The sequence below is a fragment of the Salmo salar genome, chromosome 10 (genome assembly GCF_965601325.2).
Source record: "Salmo salar chromosome 10, fSalSal1, whole genome shotgun sequence".
Taxonomy (NCBI): Eukaryota; Metazoa; Chordata; class Actinopteri; order Salmoniformes; family Salmonidae; genus Salmo; species Salmo salar.
Window position 1 is genome coordinate 102900439 of NC_138300.1, and position 20962 is coordinate 102921400.

The following is a 20962-nucleotide window of genomic DNA, read 5'->3' on the forward strand; positions in this document are numbered from 1 at the left end:
TGCTGTGGAGGTCCAGTTTGGTGAAGAATTGGGCCGTTTGTGCCAACTCCAAGTCAGCGGACATCAGGGGTAGGGGGTAACGATTCTTGATTGTAATTGTGGCTGCTTGCCACTTACTGAAGGCCTCCCGGAGGTCGAAGTATTTGGGAGGGAGAGAGGAGAAGTCTTGGTCTTCATGGATGCAGGAGAACACAGTGAGACTGTTGGTGGGGGTCTGAGACATTTAGTCTGGCAGTCCTTATCCCAGTCTCGTAGGTGACCCGTGGACCAGGAAAATAGTGGGTTATGTAACGTTAGCCAGGGGTACCCTAGGATAAGGGGGTTCTCGGGAGCCGTTATCAAAAGAAAACTAAGAGTCTCTGAGTGATTCACCCCAACTTGCAGTAGAATGGACACAGAAGTTATCTGTGGCCCCGGAGTCCATGAAGGCTTGTGTCTGTTGCTGACGGTTGTCCCAGTTGAGGATTGCGGGTAGTAACAGACGGTGACTGGGTAACTGGGAAGTAACTGAACAGCTAGTCAGGGTCTCCCCTTGTCCTGGTGAGCCCTGGCGTTTCCCGTCAGCCCTGGGCAGGTAGCACGGAGATGACCGCGATCTCCACAGTAGAGGCAGCAGCCTTCGCACACGCACCTGTCACGCTCTTGTGGGCTCAGACATTTGCGTCCCAGTTGCATTGGTTCGGCAGGTAGCCTAGTGGTTAGAGCGTTGGGCCAGTAACCGAAATGTTGCTGGATCGAATCCCTGAGCTGACAAGGTACAAATCTGTCGTTCTGCCCCTGAGCAAGGCAGTTAACCCACTGTTCCCCGGGCACTGAAGACGTGGATGTCGATTATGGCAGCCCCCCGCACCTCTCTGATTCAGAGGGGTTGGGTTAAATGCGGAACACACATTTCAGTTGAAGGCATTCAGTTGTACAACTTTCCCTTTCCTCAATGCTGAGTTTGGAGGGGCAGCCACTGGTCTGGCCCCCTGGTGGAGTCTGAACAGTCGGCTTGCTGCTTCTCTTCCACCGACTGGGTGGTCGAAGACTCGATGCAGCTCAGCAGTTAAGGCTAATATGAAGCTGCAGGTTGGTGGTTGCTGTTCCCACATGGCCGTTGCTCATGGCAGGCCCTGCCCGAGAGCAGAGAGATGATGTAGGCAATCATGGCCCGATTGGTGTGGAACAAGGAGGACTGTAGATCGAACACCAGAGAGCACTGAGTGAGGAATCCCTTACATCTTCCTGGGTGGCCATCATACTGCTCAGGGGCTGGGATCTTGGGATCCCGGTGCAGGTTCCATGGAGGAACTACCGCGACGCCTGTAGCACTGGGCGATGAGACTTGGGCATTGGCTCCTCCTGGGTTGGGGGTGTGCCGTGGACAGAAGGAATCGGTGAGTGCCCGGAGGGTCTCGGAGATCTGGGAGAGTTGTTCTTGCTGTCTTCTCAACAGTGCTCCTTGGTGGGTTATGACCTCTTTAATCTGGTTGATCTCCACTGGGTCCATGTTAGGGCAGAATCTTGCTGTGACGTGGTGGGGTTGGACCCAGGTGCAGAGAATGGACCAGATGAGGAACCAATGGTTTAGTATAAACGTAAATACGTTACTGAAAATAAGGTAACAGAAGGATCACACTAATTCTGAAAAAATAACAAAACACTAGGACTAGAAAACTTACTCAGGCGATAAACACACAGGGCAACCGAAATCAAGCTTCTGCAAACAAGGACAGAAAACACACCTCTTTTAAAAGGGAAATCATAACGAAATCATAAGCAACACCGGGGTAACAAAAAAGTCTCTAGGGCAGTCTCTGAGGAGCGCCCAGGAGTTCGCCCTGGAACTTCAGACCTTGGCCGCCGGAGCAGGTTGGAACGAAAGGGCCCTCATCGACCACTACCGATGCAGCCTGCGCGAGGATGTCCGTCATGAGTTGGCCTGCAGGGATGCCACCATCACCTTTGACCAGCTGGTGGATCTGTCCATTCGGTTGGATAACCTGCTGGTCACCCGCGGACGTCCAGAGAGGGCTCTGTCGGTTCCAGCTTCCAGCACCCCAGCTCCAGTGCCTATGGAGCTGGGAGGGGCTGCGCTCAGGGAGGCCGGAGGAGGGGCCTTCACGTGCACCATCTGTGGCTGCAGAGGGCACACTGCTGGTCGGTGGCAGGTTGGTGCCTCTGGGAATCGAGGCAGCAGGCAGGGCTCTCTGGCGTCACCCCAGGTGAGTTTGCACCACTCTCATCCAGAGCCCTCTGTTGTCCGCCTGTTTGTGCAGGCGGCATAAGGCGCTCGTCGATTCAGGCGCGGCTGGGAATTTTATCAACAGAGCATTCACCCTTAGTTTAGGGATCCCCATTGTTCCTGTGGTTAGACCCTTCCCGGTACATGCTCTGGATAGTCGACCATTAGGGTCCGGGTTAATTAGGGAATCCACCATCTCCCTGGGCATCGTGACGCAGGGGGGTTACGAGGAGAGAATCAGTCTCTTCCTCATTGACTCTCCTGCATTTCCCGTGGTACTAGGCCTTCCCTGGTTAACTCGTCATGACCCCAGTTTTTCATGGCAACAGAGGGCTCTCATAGGGTGGTCGCGAGAGTGCTCGGGGATGTGTGTAGGGGTTTCCGTTGGTGCTACATCCCCCCTGAATATGCCGATTTGGCTCTCGCCTTCTCCAAAAAGAAGGCAACTCAATTACCACCCCATCGACGAGGAGATTGTGCGATAAATCTCCTGGTAGACGCCGCACTTCCCAGGAGTCCCGTGTATCCCCTGTCGCAAGCGGAGACGGCGGCTATGGAGACATATGTCTCTGAATCTCTGCGTCAGGGGTACATTCGGTCCTCCACTTCACCCGCCTCCTCGAGTTTCTTTTTTGTGAAGAAGGAGGAGGGAGGTCTGTGCCCGTGTATTGACTATCGAGGTCTAAATCAAATCACGGTGAGGTACAGTTACCCACTACCTCTCATTGCCACGGCGATTGAGTCAATGCACGGGGCGCGCTTCTTCACTAAACTAGATCTCAGGAGTGCTTACCTGGTGCGTATCCGGGAGAGAGACGAGTGGAAGACGGCGTTCAGTACCACCTCAGGGCATTATGAGTACCTTGTCATGCCGTACGGGTTGATGAATGCTCCATCAGTCTTCCAATCCCTTGTAAACGAGATTTTCAGGGACCTGCACGGGCAGGGTGTAGTGGTGTATATCGATGACATTCTGATATACTCCGCTACACGTGCCGAGCATGTGTCCCTGGTGCGCAGGGTGCTTGGACAACTGTTGGAGCATGACCTGTACGTCAAGGCTGAGAAATGCCTGTTCTTTCAGCAGGCCGTCTCCTTCCTAGGGTATCGCATTTCCACCTCAGGGGTGGAGATGGCGAGTGACCGCATTTCAGCCGTGCGTAATTGGCCGACTCCCACCACGGTAAAGGAGGTGCAGCGGTTTTTAGGGTTTGCCAATTTCTACTGGAGATTTATCCGGGGTTTTGGCCAGGTGGCGGCTCCCATTACCTCACTGCTGAAGGGGGGTGCTGTACGTTTACAGTGGTCGGCTGAGGCGGACAGGGCTTTTGGGCACCTAAGGGCTCTGTTTACCTCGGCTCCCGTGCTGGCCCATCCGGATCCCTCTTTGGCGTTCATAGTGGAGGTGGACGCGTCCGAGGCTGGGATAGGAGCCGTGCTCTCTCAGCGCTCGGGCACGCCACCAAAGCTCCGCCCCTGTGCTTTCTTCTCGAAGAAGCTCAGCCCGGCGGAGCAGAACTATGATGTGGGGGACCGGGAGCTGTTGGCTGTGGTTAAGGCTTTGAAGGCGTGGAGACATTGGCTTGAGGGGGCTAAACACCCTTTTCTCATCTGGACTGACCACCGCAAGCTGGAGTACATCCGGGCAGCGAGGAGGCTGAATCCTCGTCAGGCAAGGTGGGCCATGTTTTTTACCCGTTTTGTGTTCACCCTGTCCTGCAGACCAGGTTCCCAAAATGTGAAGGCAGACACACTGTCCCGGCTGTATGACCCATCTCTGTGTGTGGAGTAAAGGTAGCCTAGAGTTTTTCCCCTCTGGTTGCACATGTAACATGGTGGTAGAAATGAGGTAAAATGTATGTAAGTTTGCCTGCATTAAAGTCCCTGGCCACTAGGAGCACCGCCTCTGGATGAGCATTTTCTTGTTTGCTTATGGCCTTATACAGCTCGTTGAGTGCCAGCATTGGTTTGTGGTGGTAAATAGACAGCTATGAAAAATATAGATGAAAACTCTCTTGGTAAACGGTGGCAGATGCCAGCATTTGAAGTCAGCGTTCTTGTGACAGCGTGTATTTATTTCACGTTGCATTTTATGTGACGTTCCACAAGTAAATGAGTCAATTTATGATGAGGTTGAGCAGTGCTTGATATTGTATATGTTGTTCCACAGACCTTAAACCTAAAATTGCAGTGATAATTAATGGCTGGGGTCAATTATGTTTATTGCTGTTCTCCAAATAGCGTTTTTCGTTTTTAAATTGTGTCGAAATGCAGTCAATGAGCTTCAACTTCCCTCACACCCCACTTTGCCATACCCAGGTTTAGCTGAACTGACGTGACTGTGGTTACAAAAAGTGTTTGTCAGCAGGAAACATGGCCAAAGGCTGCGCAACCAAGTATTAGCTATTGGATGCAAATAATTTTGTCCTTGCATTTGGTTTTCTTTTCTACATTTTAATTTTAAACTTAAGTTTCTCAAAACTAAATTACTTCTGCAATGTTGAAAATCCAATAACAATGTGTGGAGATCCAATTTTTTTCTTTAATTTCTACTTATTTTAGAAGAAATTGGAAATTATTTAAGAAAAGTGAACGAGTGCAAATATTTTTGGCCACCACTTTATGTTCTGGAAACTGATGAAGAACAGTTCCTTACCCTGTACGAGCAAAGTTACCCCAGTAACTCATCATGATTCTGCTTAGTTGTTCATCTTTCTCTGCACAACCTGAGAAAAAAAGTGAGTTGTTGGTGGTGAGTGATTGTATGAAATAGAGTATTTATGGAGAACTTGGGGAACTGGATTGATGACATGTAGTACGATAGATTCAAGGTTGAGGTTAATTCCTTTACCATCCATTATAAAATATGATGTGAAGCATAATCCAAAAACAAACATAAGCTCATCTCCGTGGTCAGACCCAACAAAACTCGGCCTCATCTTCTTAAACATGCTGGTAGTTTGCTGGAACTCATACAGGTACACAGGCACACCTGCATCTGTTGTGTGGGATAAGACAGCAACATTTAGGTGAATTGGCCTCTCTGGAAATAGACTTGAATTCTGTACTGAGACCTCAGAATGTGATTTCTGATATACAGTGCATTTGGAAAGTATTCAGACCCGCTCACTTTTTTGACATGTTGCTACTGTAACGGCAGTCGTACAGAGGGGACCAAGGCGCAGCGTGTAGAGTGCTCATATTTACTTTATTAATGAAACACTTAACAAAAACAACAAAACGACCACCAACAGTTCCGTCAGGTAACAAATACAAAACGGAAAACAACTACCCACAAAAACCCCATAGACAAACCCCAACTTAAATATGATCTCCAATTAGAGACAACACGAACCAGCTGCCTCTAATTGGAGATCATCCAAACTCAACCTAGAACTAGAAAACCAGAACAGAACATAGAAACGAAAAACATAGACTGCCCACCCATATCACACCCTGACCTAAATAAACAGAAAAACACAACTCTCCTAGGTCAGAGCGTGACAGCTACATTACAGCCTTATTCTAAAATGGATTAAAATGATTTTTTCCCCCTCATCAATTTACACACAATTCCCCACACTGATGAAACAAAAACAGGTTTTTAGAATTTTTTGTAAATGTATAAAAATTATAAAAAAACAAAACAAACATTGAAGCAACTTTGGCAGCGATTACAGCCTCGAGTCTTCTTGGTTATGATGCTACAAGCTTGGCACACCTGTATTTGGGGAGTTTCTCCCATTCTTGTCTGGAGACTCTCTCAAGCTCTGTCAGGTAGGAAGGGGAGCGTCGCTGCACAACTATTTTCAGGGGATGAGATGTTCGATCGGGTTCAAGTCCAGGCTCTGGCTGGGCCTCTCAAGGACATTCAGAGACTTGTCCCGAAGACACTCCTGCGTTGTCTTGGCTGTGTGCTTAGGGTCATTGTTCTGTTGGAAGGTAAACCTTTGCCCCAGTCTGAGGTCCTGAGCGTTCTGGAGCAGGTTTTCATCAAGTATCTCTCTGTACTTTGCTCTGTTCATATTTCTCTTGATCCTGACTAGTCTCCCAGTGCCTTCCCCACAGCATGATGCTGCTACCACCATGTTTCACCGTAGGGATGTTGCCAGGTTTCCTCCAGACGTGACGCTTGGCATTCAGGCCAAAGAGTTCAATCGTGGTTTCATCAGACTAGAGAATCTTGTTTCTCAACTCCAAGCGGGCTGTCATGTGCCTTTTACTGAGAAGTGGCTACCGTCTGACCACTTTACCATAAAGACCTGATTGGTGGAGTGCTGCAGAGATGGTTGTCCTTCTGGAAGGTTCTCCCATCTCCACAGAGGAACTCTGGAGCTCTGTCAGAGTGACCATCGGGTTCTTGGTCACCGCCCTGACCAAGGCTCATCTCCCCCGATTGCTCAGTTTGGCCGGGCGGCCAACTCTAGGAAGAGTCTTGGTGGTTCCAAACTTCTTCCATTTAAGAATGTTGGAGGCCACTGTGTTCTTGGGTACCTTCAATAATGCAGAAATGTTTTGGTACCCTTCCCCAGATCTGTGCCTCGACACAATCCTGTCTCGGAGCTCTACGGACAATTCCTTCAACCTCATGGCTTGGTTTTTGCTCTGACATGCACTGTCAACTGTGGGACCTTATATAGACTGGTGTGTGCCTTTACAAATCATGTCTAATTAATTGAATTTACCATAGGTGGACTCCAATTGTGATCCAATTACAATCGTGTCTCATCACTGCAACTCCCTAACGGGGTCGGGAGAGGCGAAGGTCGAGTCATGCATCCTCCGAAACATGACCCGCCAAACCATGCTTTTTAATACTCGCCCGCTTAACCCGGAAGCCAGCCGCACCAATGTGTCGGAGGAAACACCATTAAACTGACGACCGAAGACAGCCTGCAGGCGCCTGGCCCGCCACAAGGAGTCGCAAGAGTTCGATGAGTCAAGTAAAGCTCCCCGGCCAAACCCTCCTCTAACCCGGACGACACTGTGCCAATTGTGTGCCGCCCTATGGGACTCTTGGTCACGGCTGGTTGTGACACAGTCCAGGATTGAACCTGGGTCTGTAGTGACGCCTCAAGCACTTTGATGGAGTGCCTTAGACTGCTGCGCCACTCAGGAGGCCCCTTGTTTTTTATTTTTAAGAAATTTGCAACAACAAACAAAGTTTCATAATATTGTGTGTAGATTGATATTTAATCCATTTAGAATAAGACTGTAACGTAACAAATGTGTAAAAAGTCAAGGGGTCTGAATACTTTCCGAATGCACTGTACCAGTTCTAATCCTGAACTCTATGGGCCCTAGTGCTCTTACCTCTGTGGAAGTTTGCCATTTGGAGGGCAGGAATGGTAAACATAATGTCCCCAACGAGCTCAGTGAACCCATCACGGTTTTTCACCCGATTTCCAGAGGTTCCCAGGTATTCATCTGCTATCAGCTCAGTTATCCACTGATCCTTGGGCTGAATGAGACAACAACCATTCAGTGTAGCCACAGCATGTATTGTAATCAGTATCATCTGAGTGATGGTGTGCTTTTGTCTTACATCAGGGTAGAACATTTCCATAATGCGCATGACCTTCACCCGGTCCACTCCATCCTCCCAACCTGGAGGAGCAAATAACTATGGGAGAAAACACATTACTACTTGTCTAAAATCCACATTCTTTTCACTATTTAAAGAGAAAAAGAGGAGTACAAAGCCTTACAATTTAATAAATCAACTCATCTTTGGCAATAATACGTTAAAGGGGAATTTCATTCAGATTAAGTTATTTTATTCTTTAATCTAATATCCCCACCATGAGCGTAATCCTGACTTGAGATGCGTGCGTGTAACTGGCGTCCCTGTTCTAGTTTAACAGCTTTGCTTCCTCCCTCAACTTGCCTCTGGCTGGGCTTGAACTAGGGTACTCTGCCTCGCGAACAACATGTGACCACCTGCTTGACAATGTACAAACCAGTCACACCACTGAAAATGATCTGATTCAATGGCACCATTTGAAGTTGTGAATTTATCCAGTATGATCTTAATATGGTACATACACTTGATGCGTAAATCATGCAATGGTGTAAATGGAAGATAAAAGTAAAATTTGGGTTGTGCAAGCATTGAGCAAGCGATGTGTCTAACCCGGAGTCAAACTGCACTGAACAAAAACATAAATGTAACATGCAACAATTTCAAAGATTTGACTGAGTTACAGTTCATATAAGGAAATCTGTTAATTGAAATAAATTCATTAGGCCCTAATCTATGCATTTCACATGACTGGGAATACAGATATGCATCTGTTGGTCACAGATACCAATTGTGTTCATTGTCCGTAGCTTATGCCTGTCCATACCATAACCCCACCACCACCATGCGGCACTCTGTTCACAATGTTGACATCAGCAAACCACTCACCCACACAACGCCACACAACGCCATGTCTGCCATCTGCCCTGTAAAGTTGAAACCGGGATTCATCCGTGAAGAGCACACTTCTCCAGCGTGCCAGTGGCCATCGAAGGTGAGCATTTGCCCACTGAAGTCGGTTATGATGCCAAACTGCAGTCAGGTCAAGAACCTGGTGAGGATGAGTAGCACGCAGATGAGCTTCCCTGAGATGATTTTTGACAGTTTGTGCAGAAATTATTCGGTTGAACTAACCCACAGTTTCCTCAGCTGCCAGGTGGCTGGTCTCAGACGATCCCGCAGGTGAAGAAGCTGGATATGGAGGTCCTAGGCTGGCATGGTTACATGTGGTCTGTGTGGTTACATGTGGCTGATTGGACATGTAAATGAACATTCAATTCTCTGGCAACAGCTCTGGTGGACATTCCTGCAGTCAGCATGCCAATTGTATGCTCCCTCAAAATGAGACATCTGTGGCATTGTGTTGTGTGACAACACTGCGCATTTTAGAGTGGCTTTTTATTGAGCTCAGCACACGGTGCATCTGTGTAATGATCATGCTTCTTGATATACCACACTCGTCAGGTGGATGGATTATCTTGGCAATGGAGAAATGTTCACTAACAGGGATGTAAACAAATTTGTGCACACAATTTGAGAGAAATAAGCTTTCTGTGCATATGTAAAATGTCTGGGAATTTTCTTTTCAGCTCATGAAACATGGGACCAACACTTTACATATTGCGTTTATATTTTTGTTCAGTGTATGTAGCATAGCACTAAAGCTGAGGATGTCACAGGATTATATCCACTCCTCACCATTAGGGTTCATTGAATGCTTTCACTTTGACAATATCAATGCTATTAATCTTAGGCTATTTGTAACTACTAATCTTCCCCCTGTGTCACTAAATCACATTTTCCATAAAACTTTGAGGAAAAAATTATTGAGAGTGTCACGTCCTGACCAGAAAAGGGGTTATTTGTTATTATTGTTTGGTCAGGACGTGACCAGAAAAGGGGTTATTTGTTATTATTGTTTGGTCAGGACGTGGCAGGGGGTATTTGTTTTATATGGTTCGGGGTGTGTGTTTATGTAGAAGGGTGCTTGATTTATGTATTCCGGGGTTTTGGTCTATGTTCTATGTTTGTATATTTCTATGTCTGTTCTAGGGTGTTTAATTCTATGTTTAGTTATTTGGGATTGGGGCCTTCAATTGGAGGCAGCTGTTTATCGTTGCCTCTGATTGAAGGTCCTATAATTAGGAGTATGTTTGTTTTGGGAATTGTGGGAGGTTGTTCTTTGCATAGCTGTGTGTTGCCGGCAAGACTGTTTGTCGTCTGTTCGTTTTCTTTTGGTAAAAAAAAATGAGCATTCACGTACCCGCTGCGCCTTGGTCTATTCACTACGACGGCCGTTACAGAACCTCCCACCAACAACGGACCAAGCAGCCGAGGAAGGAGCAACAAAGGAGTTATCTGGAGTCGTGGACCTGGGAGGAGATTCTAGCAGGACAGGGCCCATGGAGGAAGGTTAAAGAGGACCGGGACTGTTACAGGGGTACACGGTTGGCGTTTAACCTCTTGACGGTCGCCTAGGATAGGGGGCGCCACAGCGCATTTTGAAAATAATTTGTGCCCATTTTAAACGGCCTACTACTCAAACTCAGAAGCTAGGATATGCATATAATTAATACTTGTGGATAGAAAACACCCTAAAGTTTCTAAAACTGTTTGAATGGTGTCTGTGAGTATAACAGAACTCATATGGCAGTCAAAACCCCGAGACAGATCGAAACAGGAAGTGGAATTCTGAATTGCGAACTCAACTTCATCATGTTGCTTATTAATCACACCGTGAGCTATGGTTCATTGAGCACTTCCTATTGCTTCCACTAGATGTCCCCAGTCTTTACAAAGTGATTTGAGTCTCCTACTGTGAAAACTGACAGAATGACACGCTGTGGAACGTGGTCACACAGAGAGGGCCATCACCATTATGACGCCGGCGCCCCTGGTTACCCTCCCCTTTCGAAACGTTTTGAAACACAATGCAATCGTCCCCATCGAATCTTATTGGAGCTCTCGTTGAAAAGGCCCTACAGATTTATGTTATACAACGTTTGACATGTTTGAACGAACCTAAATAAGAAAAAAAGGCATTTTGTTGAAAGAGTAGCCCCGCGCACGTCGGAACTTTTGGTGAAGCCTTCAGAACGCGCTAACAACAACAAGCTAATGGAACATAAAGGATGAACTTTTTCGAACGAAAATACATTTGTTGTGGACCTGGGATTCCTGGAAATGCCTAAGGATGAAGATAATCAAAGGTAAGGGATTATTGACAATAGTATACAAGACTAGATTTGATATGCGATTGTTCCAAGATGGCTAGCCTATTGCTATTGCTAGCCTATTGTTCTGAGTATCGCATCCCCTTTTATCGCAAAGTGTGATTACCCAGTAAAGTTATTTTTAAATCTGGCATTACAGGTGCTTTCAAGAGATTTTCATCTATAAATCTTAGAATGACAATATTACATTTTAAAAATGTTTTCGAATAGTAATTTAATAAATTGTAGCGCTGTTTCATCGGATGCATTTGAGGGAAAATAGTTAGTCAACGTTACGCACTGATGTAAAATGCTGTTTTTATATATAAATATGAACTTTATCGAACAAAAGAATGCATGTATTGTGTAACATGATGTCCTAGGTGTGTCATCTGATGAAGATTGTCAAAGGTTAGTGCTGCATTTAGCTGTTTTTTGGTTATTTGTGATGCGTGTGGTTGGTCGGAAAATGGCTATGTGGCTACTTTTACGATATACTCCTCTAACATAATCTAATGTTTTGCTTTTGCTGTAAAGCCTTTTTGAAATCGGACAACGTGGTTCGATTCAGGAGAGTATCTATAAAACGATATAATTTGAAAAAAAAATTGAAAAAAAAAAATTATTACATTTTGTTATGCTAATGGCGATAGGATTTTTCGCTGGATGTCCATCCCGGACGCACAGGGGTTAAGCCTGAGAGGCAGCCCCAATAAATTATTTTGAGGGGGCACACGGGTAGTTTGACTGGGCCAGGATTAAGCCCCAAGCCAACTCCCCGTGCTTATTGGAGGCAGCCTATTACTGGTCAGGTCCCGTGCTTTGGAGTGATGCGCACGGCATCGAAGCCAAGTATTCACAGGCCGGTGTGCGAGGTGCCAGCGCCCCGCATTTGCCAGGGGGAAGCGGGCATCCAGCCAGTAAGGGTGGAGCCAGTACTGCGCTCAAGACCGCCAGTACGTCTTCACGGCCCAGTGTATCCTGTTCCCGCTCCTCGCACTAGCCGTGAGGTGCATGTCTCCAGTCTGATACCTCCAGTACCAGACCCACGCACTAGGCTTCCAGTGCATCAGCCCAGTCCAGTACGTCCTGTTCCTGCTCCTCGCACTAGCCTTGGGGTGCGTGTCTCCAGTCTGGTACCTCCACTACCAGCCCCACGCACCAGGCCTCCAGTGCATCAGCCCAGTCCAGCTCATCCTGTTCCTGTTCCTCACACTAGCCCTGTGGTGTGTGTCCTTAGTCTGGCGTGCCCTAAGCCAGCCCCACGCACCAGGCCTCCAGTGCGTCAGCCCAGTCCCGAGCTTCCGACGACAGTACCTCGACCAGAGTGTCCGGCAACAGTGCCTCGTCCAGAACTTCCGGCAACAGTGCCTCGTCCAGAGCTTCCGGCGACAGTGCCCCGTAGAGAGACGGCCCACTGTCCGGAACCAAGAGAGACGGCCCACTGTCCGGAACCGAGTGAGACGGCCCACTGTCCGGAACCGAGTGAGACGGCCCACTGTCCGGAACCGAGTGAGACGGCCCACTGTCCGGAACCGAGTGAGACGGCCCACTGTCCGGAACCGAGTGAGACGGCCCACTGTCCGGAACCGAGTGAGACGGCCCACAGTCCGGAACCGAGTGAGACGCCTACTGTCACGTCCTGACCAGAAAAGGGGTTATTTGTTATTATTTGTTATTATTGTTTGGTCAGGGTGTATTTGTTTTATATGGTTCGGGGTGTGTGTTTATGTAGAGGGGTGTTTGATTTATGTATTCCGGGGTTTTGGTCTATGTTCTATGTTTGTATATTTCTATGTCTGTTCTAGGGTGTTTAATTCTATGTTTAGGTATTTGGGATTGGAGCCTTCAATTGGAGGCAGCTGTTTATCGTTGCCTCTGATTGAAGGTCCTATAATTAGGAGTATGTTTGTTTTGGGAATTGTGGGAGGTTGTTCTTTGCATAGTTGTGTGTTGCCTGCAAGACTGTTTGTCGTCTGTTCGTTTTCTTGTTTTGTTTTGGTAAATAAACATGAGCATTCACGTACCCGCTGCGCCTTGGTCTATTCACTACGACGGCCGTTACAGAGAGACCGTCTTCATCAGCCTAACATCTAGCACTGATTGTTGAAACAAATTCAAATCGTCTTTCAAAATCAACTCACCTTTGCTAAAAGCCAGCCACCTTCGTTGTCATTGGCTCCAGTCATAAACGGCACCTTGTGCATCTCATGGTTTTGAGAAATCTCCATTGCCGATTTGGACAAGAACTGCCCGTCAGCAGTCACACCAAAGAATAGCATTTGATTCTTTAAAAAGACAAGATTGATAAAAAGTGAGAAAAACATGTCAACAAGACAAGCAGAGGCCCTCTAGAAAATGTGGCTGCAAAACATTACCAGATGAAAGGGAGTTGGTTATCATAATCTTTGATATTACCTTCTAATGCTCATGAAACAATAATAGTCTATGATGCAATCTCTATCCACATCATACCTATTTCCTGTCACAATATGCACATTTCTTGGCTCAGTGTTTTCATTCATCTACCTCGCAATGCAGAACAGCAGAATATGTTAATATGCTGGTTGTTTTGTATGTATATTTTAATGAAGTTTGGTTTTCATTGCATTTTTTTATTTAACTTTTTATTTTTCATATCTGAGTTTTGACCACATACAACATGCATGCTGACTCACTGTTGCAGGACTGTGATGGCAGGTCTGTTTGTTGGGCTTGGATAGACAGCTACCATCACAGTCCTGCAACAGTGGCTAATGTGTTGTAATGTGTTGGCTTTTTTGTTTCACCTAACAGTTTTTGTTTCACCTGCCGGTTCCTGTAAGGATAGGGACTGTGTGTGGAGATGGGAGGCTGATGAGGCTCATAGTGGGGACTTTTCTGGACCCTGGCTGAGGTATGGTGTGCTTTGGCACTTCAGCTGCTAAGGCATCACCCAGGTGGGTGTTATGCTTTCATCCACGGAGGACTAGATACCTTCAAAGGAGTGGCTATTGCAAAGGAACTGTGAATGTCCTGGGCGGAAAGGTGCCCTGATAAAAAGCGCCTGACCTGTCTGTCAGACTGACCGTTTTTCCCCTGGCTGTAACATCAATTCCCCCTCTGCTCAAGCCTTGTCCAACTGTTCCACTCAAGCCCTGCCCAACAGCTTCTTTCAAATCAACTGCTCAACAGCTTATATATTTAGTTTATTGTGTTTTAGTATCATATAAAATCATACAAAACATTAAGAACACCTGCTCTTTCCATGACATAGACTTTCCAGGTGAATCCAGGCGAAAGCTATGATCCCTTATTGGTGTCACTTATTAAATCCACTTCAATCAGTGTAGATGAAGGGGAGGAGACAGGTTAAAGAAGGATTTTTAAGCCTTGAGACAATTGAGACATGGATTGTGTATGTGTGACATTTAGAGGCTGAATGGGCAAGACAAGAGATTGAAGTGCCTTTGAATGGGGTATGGTAATGGTTACCAGGCGCAACGGTTTGTGTCAAGAACAGCAACGCTGCTGGGTTTTTCATGCTCAACAGTTTCCTGTGTATATCAAGAATGGTCCTCCGTCCAAAGGACATCCAGCCAACTTGACACAACTGTGGGAAGCATTAAAGTCAACATGGGCCAGCATCCCTGTGGAATGCTTTTTACACCCTGTAGAGTTCATGCCCTGATGAACTGAGGCTGTTCTGAGGACAAAGGGGGGGGGGGGGGGGGGGGTGCAACTCAATATTAGGATGGTGTTCTGAATGTTTTGTACAGTCAGTGTATTTTCACACTGTAAATTGTACTCGCAATTCTCATGTCCTCATTACAACTCATACATGTTGTATGATGCTAAGTATAACCAACATTTAAGATTGGTGTTCTTCCCAAAGACATAGCTAGAACCCTGGCAAGATATGATACTGTCTGGGATATCCCACCTGTTTCTGAATGTTCATAATGTGATCAGCGGTCAACTTCTTCACACAGTCTGCTATCTTCTCTGTGTTGGTGCTTTCACAGCCAATCAGGTTTGCCACCATCTACGAGACAAGACCAATAGAATAAAACGTCATGGTTGTAATGACTATCAGGACATTGATGGATGACAACTATTGATTGGGCAGTACATTTGTTTAAATATGTGCAATGGTATTTATGTCTCTCAGAGTACTGAGTTTGGTGGAGAGAAAGTTTTAAAATACCTGTGCCACAAGCAGGGGATTGGGATTGAAGAGCATGGTCATTGCTGCGGTACCACTTTCGGCTATCGCGCCATGGAACAGACCAATAGACAATGGAGAGAGAAGCTAGTGATGAAAAAAAGAGAAGAATCAAGAAGCTAATTAAGATAGTGATGTCTCAAAACATAAAACCTATATTTCCAGGACACTCCAATTAGCATGATATGTTACGTTTCGTATGGTATGTATTAATTTGGGAATGTCCATCATCCATTTCACATGATATGTTACGACAGTGGTTCACAAACTAGGGCCGAGAACCCATGTCGGGTCGCCTGATATGAAAATGGGGTCATGGGAGAATTTCCAAATTCCTGAAGAAAAAAAAATATATAATATTGTCTTTGTATCTCAAAATCATTGTAATGTGATTAGCCTTAAAAATTGAAATGAAAATGATTCAAATCTAAAAGATTTGAATCATTTTATAGATCATGGGAAAAGGCTGCGTTTGACCGTTGCACTTGAATCATTCCCACCATGAATGGCTACGCCCGCTTCGCTATGAAACCACACACTATTGCAGGGACTTTGATATTACCGCAATTGATATGGTCAAAACAATGTGTGGGGAGGCAGAGGTACAGAAACTCACATCAATACCTTTGTCAGATAGCACCGTTAAACAAATAATTAATACTATTGCTAGCAATCAAGAGGAAACTGACTGAACGACTCAAACTCCCCAGCTTTTGCTCTCCAAATGGATGTTAGCTGTGAGGGCCGGAATGCCCATGCATTGACTTTTGTTCGCTGTACATGTCGGTGGATGCTATTCACGAGGACATATTGTTTTGTATCACGATTCCCGAGCATGAAACAGCAGAAGGGATGTTCAGTATGCTGCGTGGTTATATTAACGAAAAACAGATGGCATATGTGACCCAATTCATGAAACTAGGCATATATCGCAAGTCACGACAGGAGAGCTGTTTGAATTTCGCCTGAAGTAACCTTCTGTCCTATGTAACCATTCCAAATGGAACATATCATACTAATTTGAGTGTCCCGGATTTACCTATACTATGTTATGTCTAGTCTATGAGACCAGGCTGATATTTCACTCAAAATATTATGCAATATACTGTATTGATGGAAATATGTTTTCATATAAAATTATTTGGTAAAATAAGTGATACAAAATATAAATTATAGACAAAGTGTTTGATGCATTATATTTTACAGTTTACATAAATTGCTAAATATGTAATATATTGTGTGTGTGTGTGTCCTCACCAGTAACGATACGCTTGCTCCACCAGCAGACTCTCCAAATATGGTGACCGACTTGGAGTCGCCCCCAAAGTTGTGGATGTGCTCCTGGACCCACCGCAAAGCTTCCACCTGGTCAATTAATCCCATGTTCCCTGGGGCATACTTGTCTCCTGTGCTGTATGGAAAATATGGAAAACCAGTAAAACAAGCCCAAAACAGTGACATGTTTTATTTAACTAGACAAGTCAGTTAAGAACAAATTCTTATTTTCAATGACAGCCAACCCCTGCCAAATCCTCCCCTAACCTGGACGATGCTGGGCCAATTGTGCGCCGCCCTATGGGACTCCCGATCACGGCCAGTTGTGATACAGCCCGGGATCAAACCAGGGTCTGTAGTGACGCCTCTAGCACTGAGATGCAATGCCTTAGACCGCTGCGCCACTCGGGATCCCTATTTTCAACCAGTAACTATCAGGAAATAACACTGATCACACTTTGGCAGTGTTAGTTTCATCAGCTGTTGTTCAAAATGATACAAAACACAAGAAAACTAATTTTGGACTGCACTGGGCCTTTAACAGTAAAGCTTCTTTCCTCACAGGTCCTTACTGGCACTTGAACTTGGATCCTCTGCCTCGCAAAATCACACTACAGTATGTTCTTAGCCAGTTGCGCCATGGCAAAAATATCAGTTCAGCAACTCAAGTGGAGACATATCCAACACTTGTATAGGGGCAACCGTGCAATGTTAAGAAAGGCCAAATCACCTTTACGGAATGTCAAACCAAATAATCAAGTTGAGTTGACCATGACATTTAGAAAATTGCACGGATGTCCATATCACTTCCATTGATTTCTAGTTAGCGGAGGCTAAAGTTAGCTGACATTTGTTGTGGCTGTTTAAAGAAAAGCGAACCATGGATTAGTTTCTCCTGGCTCATAGACTACTTTCAGGGTGAGGAACCAGTTGTGAAATACTGCACATCCAAATCAAACCAAATTTTATTTGTCACATGTACCAAATTCAACAGGTGTACACTTCACAGCGAAATGCTTACTTACGAGTACATTCCCACAATAGTGGTGCAGAGTTAAAAATTAAGACAAAAAAATAAATAAGGAAATCGTAACGCAACAAAAACAATAACGAGGCTATATAGAAGGAGTACCCCTTTAAAATCTCCAATTGTGTGTAGTTCTGTAGTGGTTCCAGTCTTACCTGAAGAACCCCAGCAGTCCCAAACGGTATTGGATCAGCACCACAACCACATCCTGGTATGCAGCCAAAGCAGAACCATCATATCCTGATGCAGAGCCCATGATGAATCCGCCACCATGGATCCAAACCATGACCTGAGAAACACAAGAAATACATGCTGAAAAAAGTAAATACCAGCTGCATTTAGATTCACTTTGCACTTATCATCGTACATATGTTGTATTATATTGTTTCAGGTTTTTTGTAGTTTTAAACTTATTTTATGTTGAACTCAAATTGCCCTTCGGGGACAATAAATATTTACTGAGCTGAACTATGCTTCTGTGTGGCCTTGTAACCTTTGATAATCTGGAAGTTTTTATCGTTAACCTTGACTAATGATGAAAACATCTTCCCTGCACAGCTTCACTGCACATTGACAAGTATTCCACTAAGCATGAGTCATTCTGTCACGCCCTGGCCATAGAGAGGGTTTTATTCTCTATTTTGGTTAGGCTAGAGTGTGACTAGGGTGGGCATTCTATGTCCTTTTTCCTATGTTTTTGTATTTCTTTGTTTTGGCCTGGTATGGCTCTCAATCAGGGACAGCTGTACATTGTTGTCGCTGATTGGGAGCCATACTTAGGTAGCCTGTTTTCCTTTGGGTTTTGTGGGTGGTTTTAATTTCTGTTTAGTTCATGTTAACCTGACAGAACTGCTGGCTATTGTTCTCTTGTTTTGTTTATAGTGTGTCAGTATAATAAATACAAATATGAGCACTAACCACGCTGCGCCTTGGTCTACCTTTAACGACGGCCATTACACATTCACTACGATAGCTGACTGAAAAAGTAGGATTATTTATCATAATACAATTCACTAGCCTACACACACCTGACAAATTTGGATTGAAAAAGTGCATCGACGATGAGAATAACATTAAAGCACTAAAATGTTTTTTTTTAAACCCAGTAGGCCTACCGTAATACAGGAAATATCATCTTTATTATTAAATTCTGCTACTACCACGGTGTGACCTAACTTTCTGGAGCCCGCAACTCTATATTGTTTCAACAGCATCACTGGGAAGTCAATCAACTGTTGGCTATATGTGTCTGATATTACTTACATGAAGCCTTGTTTTCTCAGCAGGTTTAACTGGAGTGTAAATGTTAAGATAAAGACAATCTTCTGACACCTCTGGGATTTCCACTGTCATGGACAAATTGGAGTAAAGGTCTTTTGTAATTTGTCTGTCTTGAAGACACCTGAAAAACATAAAACTCATTGAGAAGTGTGATTTTATTCAATCTCATTGTTTGTCTAACCCTTATTCAAATAACCAGAAACTTGAGCTGAATTGTTTGGTCATGACCTTGCTGGGTCTTACATGAGAGGCTGCTGGGTGGCGTCCCTCACTCCCTCCCATCCCTCCACAGGCTGGGGCGGGGCCAGTCTCAGGGGGCCAACAGGTGGTTTGGCAAACGGCACACCCAGGTAGGCCTGAACCACCGTCTCCTTCCCCTTTACGCTCACATACTGCCCTCTCAGTCCCCCCAGTTTGGTCTGGACCACAGGTGCTGTTGAGATGTTAAGCAGTTAGTTATAGGTGTGTTACTTTCGAAAAACAGGGGGGATGTATGGTTACTCCTTTTCATTGAGTAAAAATTGGTTTCACAACACCATTTAAAAGTGTATAATCCAGTATGTTTATCCAGGTCATATACCATTCTTGTGGACAACTCATGTCAACAGCTTTGAATGTAACCCTCTGTCTATACTGTATATATGTGCTATAGCAATAGGCCACAGTATGTCGAAAGTACCTCTCCCATAGCACTAGCTTAAAATGTTTTTATTTTTTTATTGCATGAACACAAAGTACATTATTGCATGAGGAAAAAATCCAGAACAAATTAGGGATTACTAGACAAAGAAAATACATAAATAACTATAAGGGGGTTATATTTCAAGGGATACGGAATTTCCATTGGAGCAGGGAATGGTCACATTAAATTAAAAGGTAGTTAGACATTGACTGACAGCAATTACTTCTCAGATGTTTTGTTAATTAATAATGAATCTAAAATGCCTTTCCAGTCGCATGTATATGATATTTACCTATATTAATGATCACATTTATTAAGTCAGAAATGTTATCTTGAATACCATCCATATAAAAACGATAGGAGTGGTATTTCAGGAATTACCTAAATCAAGTCTCCAAAAACATTTAAGTCATTTAAAAACCTTGTGCTTATTTCTATCCCATTATAAATGTGTTATTAAACTGTCTGGTAACTTGTGGAATAGACACCAGCGGGAATGCACTTTTAACCAATCAGCATTCAGGATTAGACCCACCCGTTGTATAATGCAGGAGTCACATCAGTTAACACAATTTTAATTAACATTCTACATTACCATGGAAATTATTGCATCATAATACCAGGCAGTCATTGCGAGTGTATAAATTAGTTTACCAGTCAAATTGCCATGGTTAGAGGTTCCAAGCCTGTTCTATTCATGCTATTTCTATGTGTGCTGCTGCTGCATAGTGGTCATTCAGTCAGCTGTTCATTCGACCCCCCCAAAATATATTTTTCCGGTTATGACGGTTATTTTATTTTCATGGCGTCTTCATCGGTTACAGGGTTATACGGTAATTGTGCCAGCCCTAGCCTATAATGTGTAAACTTAACTATCAACCTTCTACACAGCCTACGGTAGTTAGGCAACATCCTGTATCTTCTATATTTCCTGACCACAGTTGTTGGCCCATGCAATATTTCAATGACTGTTATCAGCTTACTTACCATTGGATTCGGCCAAAGTATACAGAAATAGTAGGCCAATTGACAGGGAAAGTCTCAGTAAGCCTGTAGGTTCCTTCATTGCTGCAACATTCAATGATTTGAGTGCTCAGCGACACGCCTATTGTTATGCAACCCCAGACCTCAACAGAATGTGGGAAAGAATAGTACTGAAAGGATTTGCTTAGGCTTTATAGTTACCCTTACAGGTGTGCCGTTTACCTTTGTACCTAATAGGGAAGGTGGGGAAATTAATTGTTGGTGTGAGTGGTTGTCCTTAAATGACCAAAGCCATGACTTTGAGGTCATGTCAATTGCGTATGTACACTCAGCAAAAAAATAAACATCCCTTTTTCAGGACCCTGTCTTTCAAAGATAATTCATAAAAATCCAAATAACTTCACAGATCTTCATAGTAAAGGGTTTAAACACTGTTTCCCATGTTCAATGAACCATAAACAATTAATGAACATGCACCTGTGGAACGGTCGTTAAGACACTAACAGTTTACAGCTTACAGGCAATTAAGGTCACAGTTATGAAAACTTA

General features: G+C 44.7%; 1 protein-coding gene across 1 annotated transcript in view; it reads right to left on the bottom strand.

Annotated features, from left to right (window-relative positions):
• Positions 1-20676, bottom strand: part of ces2b (carboxylesterase 2b) — a 38838-nt gene extending 18162 nt beyond the window's left edge. Inside the window, exons 1-12 of the mRNA XM_014125050.3 lie at positions 20417-20676; positions 18991-19180; positions 18730-18868; positions 17622-17755; positions 16422-16575; positions 15147-15251; positions 14883-14984; positions 13105-13248; positions 7773-7850; positions 7541-7688; positions 5079-5225; positions 4884-4953 (exon numbers count right to left, since the gene is read on the bottom strand). Coding sequence (XP_013980525.3) covers positions 4884-4953; positions 5079-5225; positions 7541-7688; positions 7773-7850; positions 13105-13248; positions 14883-14984; positions 15147-15251; positions 16422-16575; positions 17622-17755; positions 18730-18868; positions 18991-19180; positions 20417-20495 — 1490 coding nt within the window. The 5' untranslated portion in view covers positions 20496-20676. The remainder of the gene's footprint in view (positions 1-4883; positions 4954-5078; positions 5226-7540; positions 7689-7772; positions 7851-13104; positions 13249-14882; positions 14985-15146; positions 15252-16421; positions 16576-17621; positions 17756-18729; positions 18869-18990; positions 19181-20416) is intronic.
• Between the last annotated feature and the right edge of the window lie 286 nt (positions 20677-20962).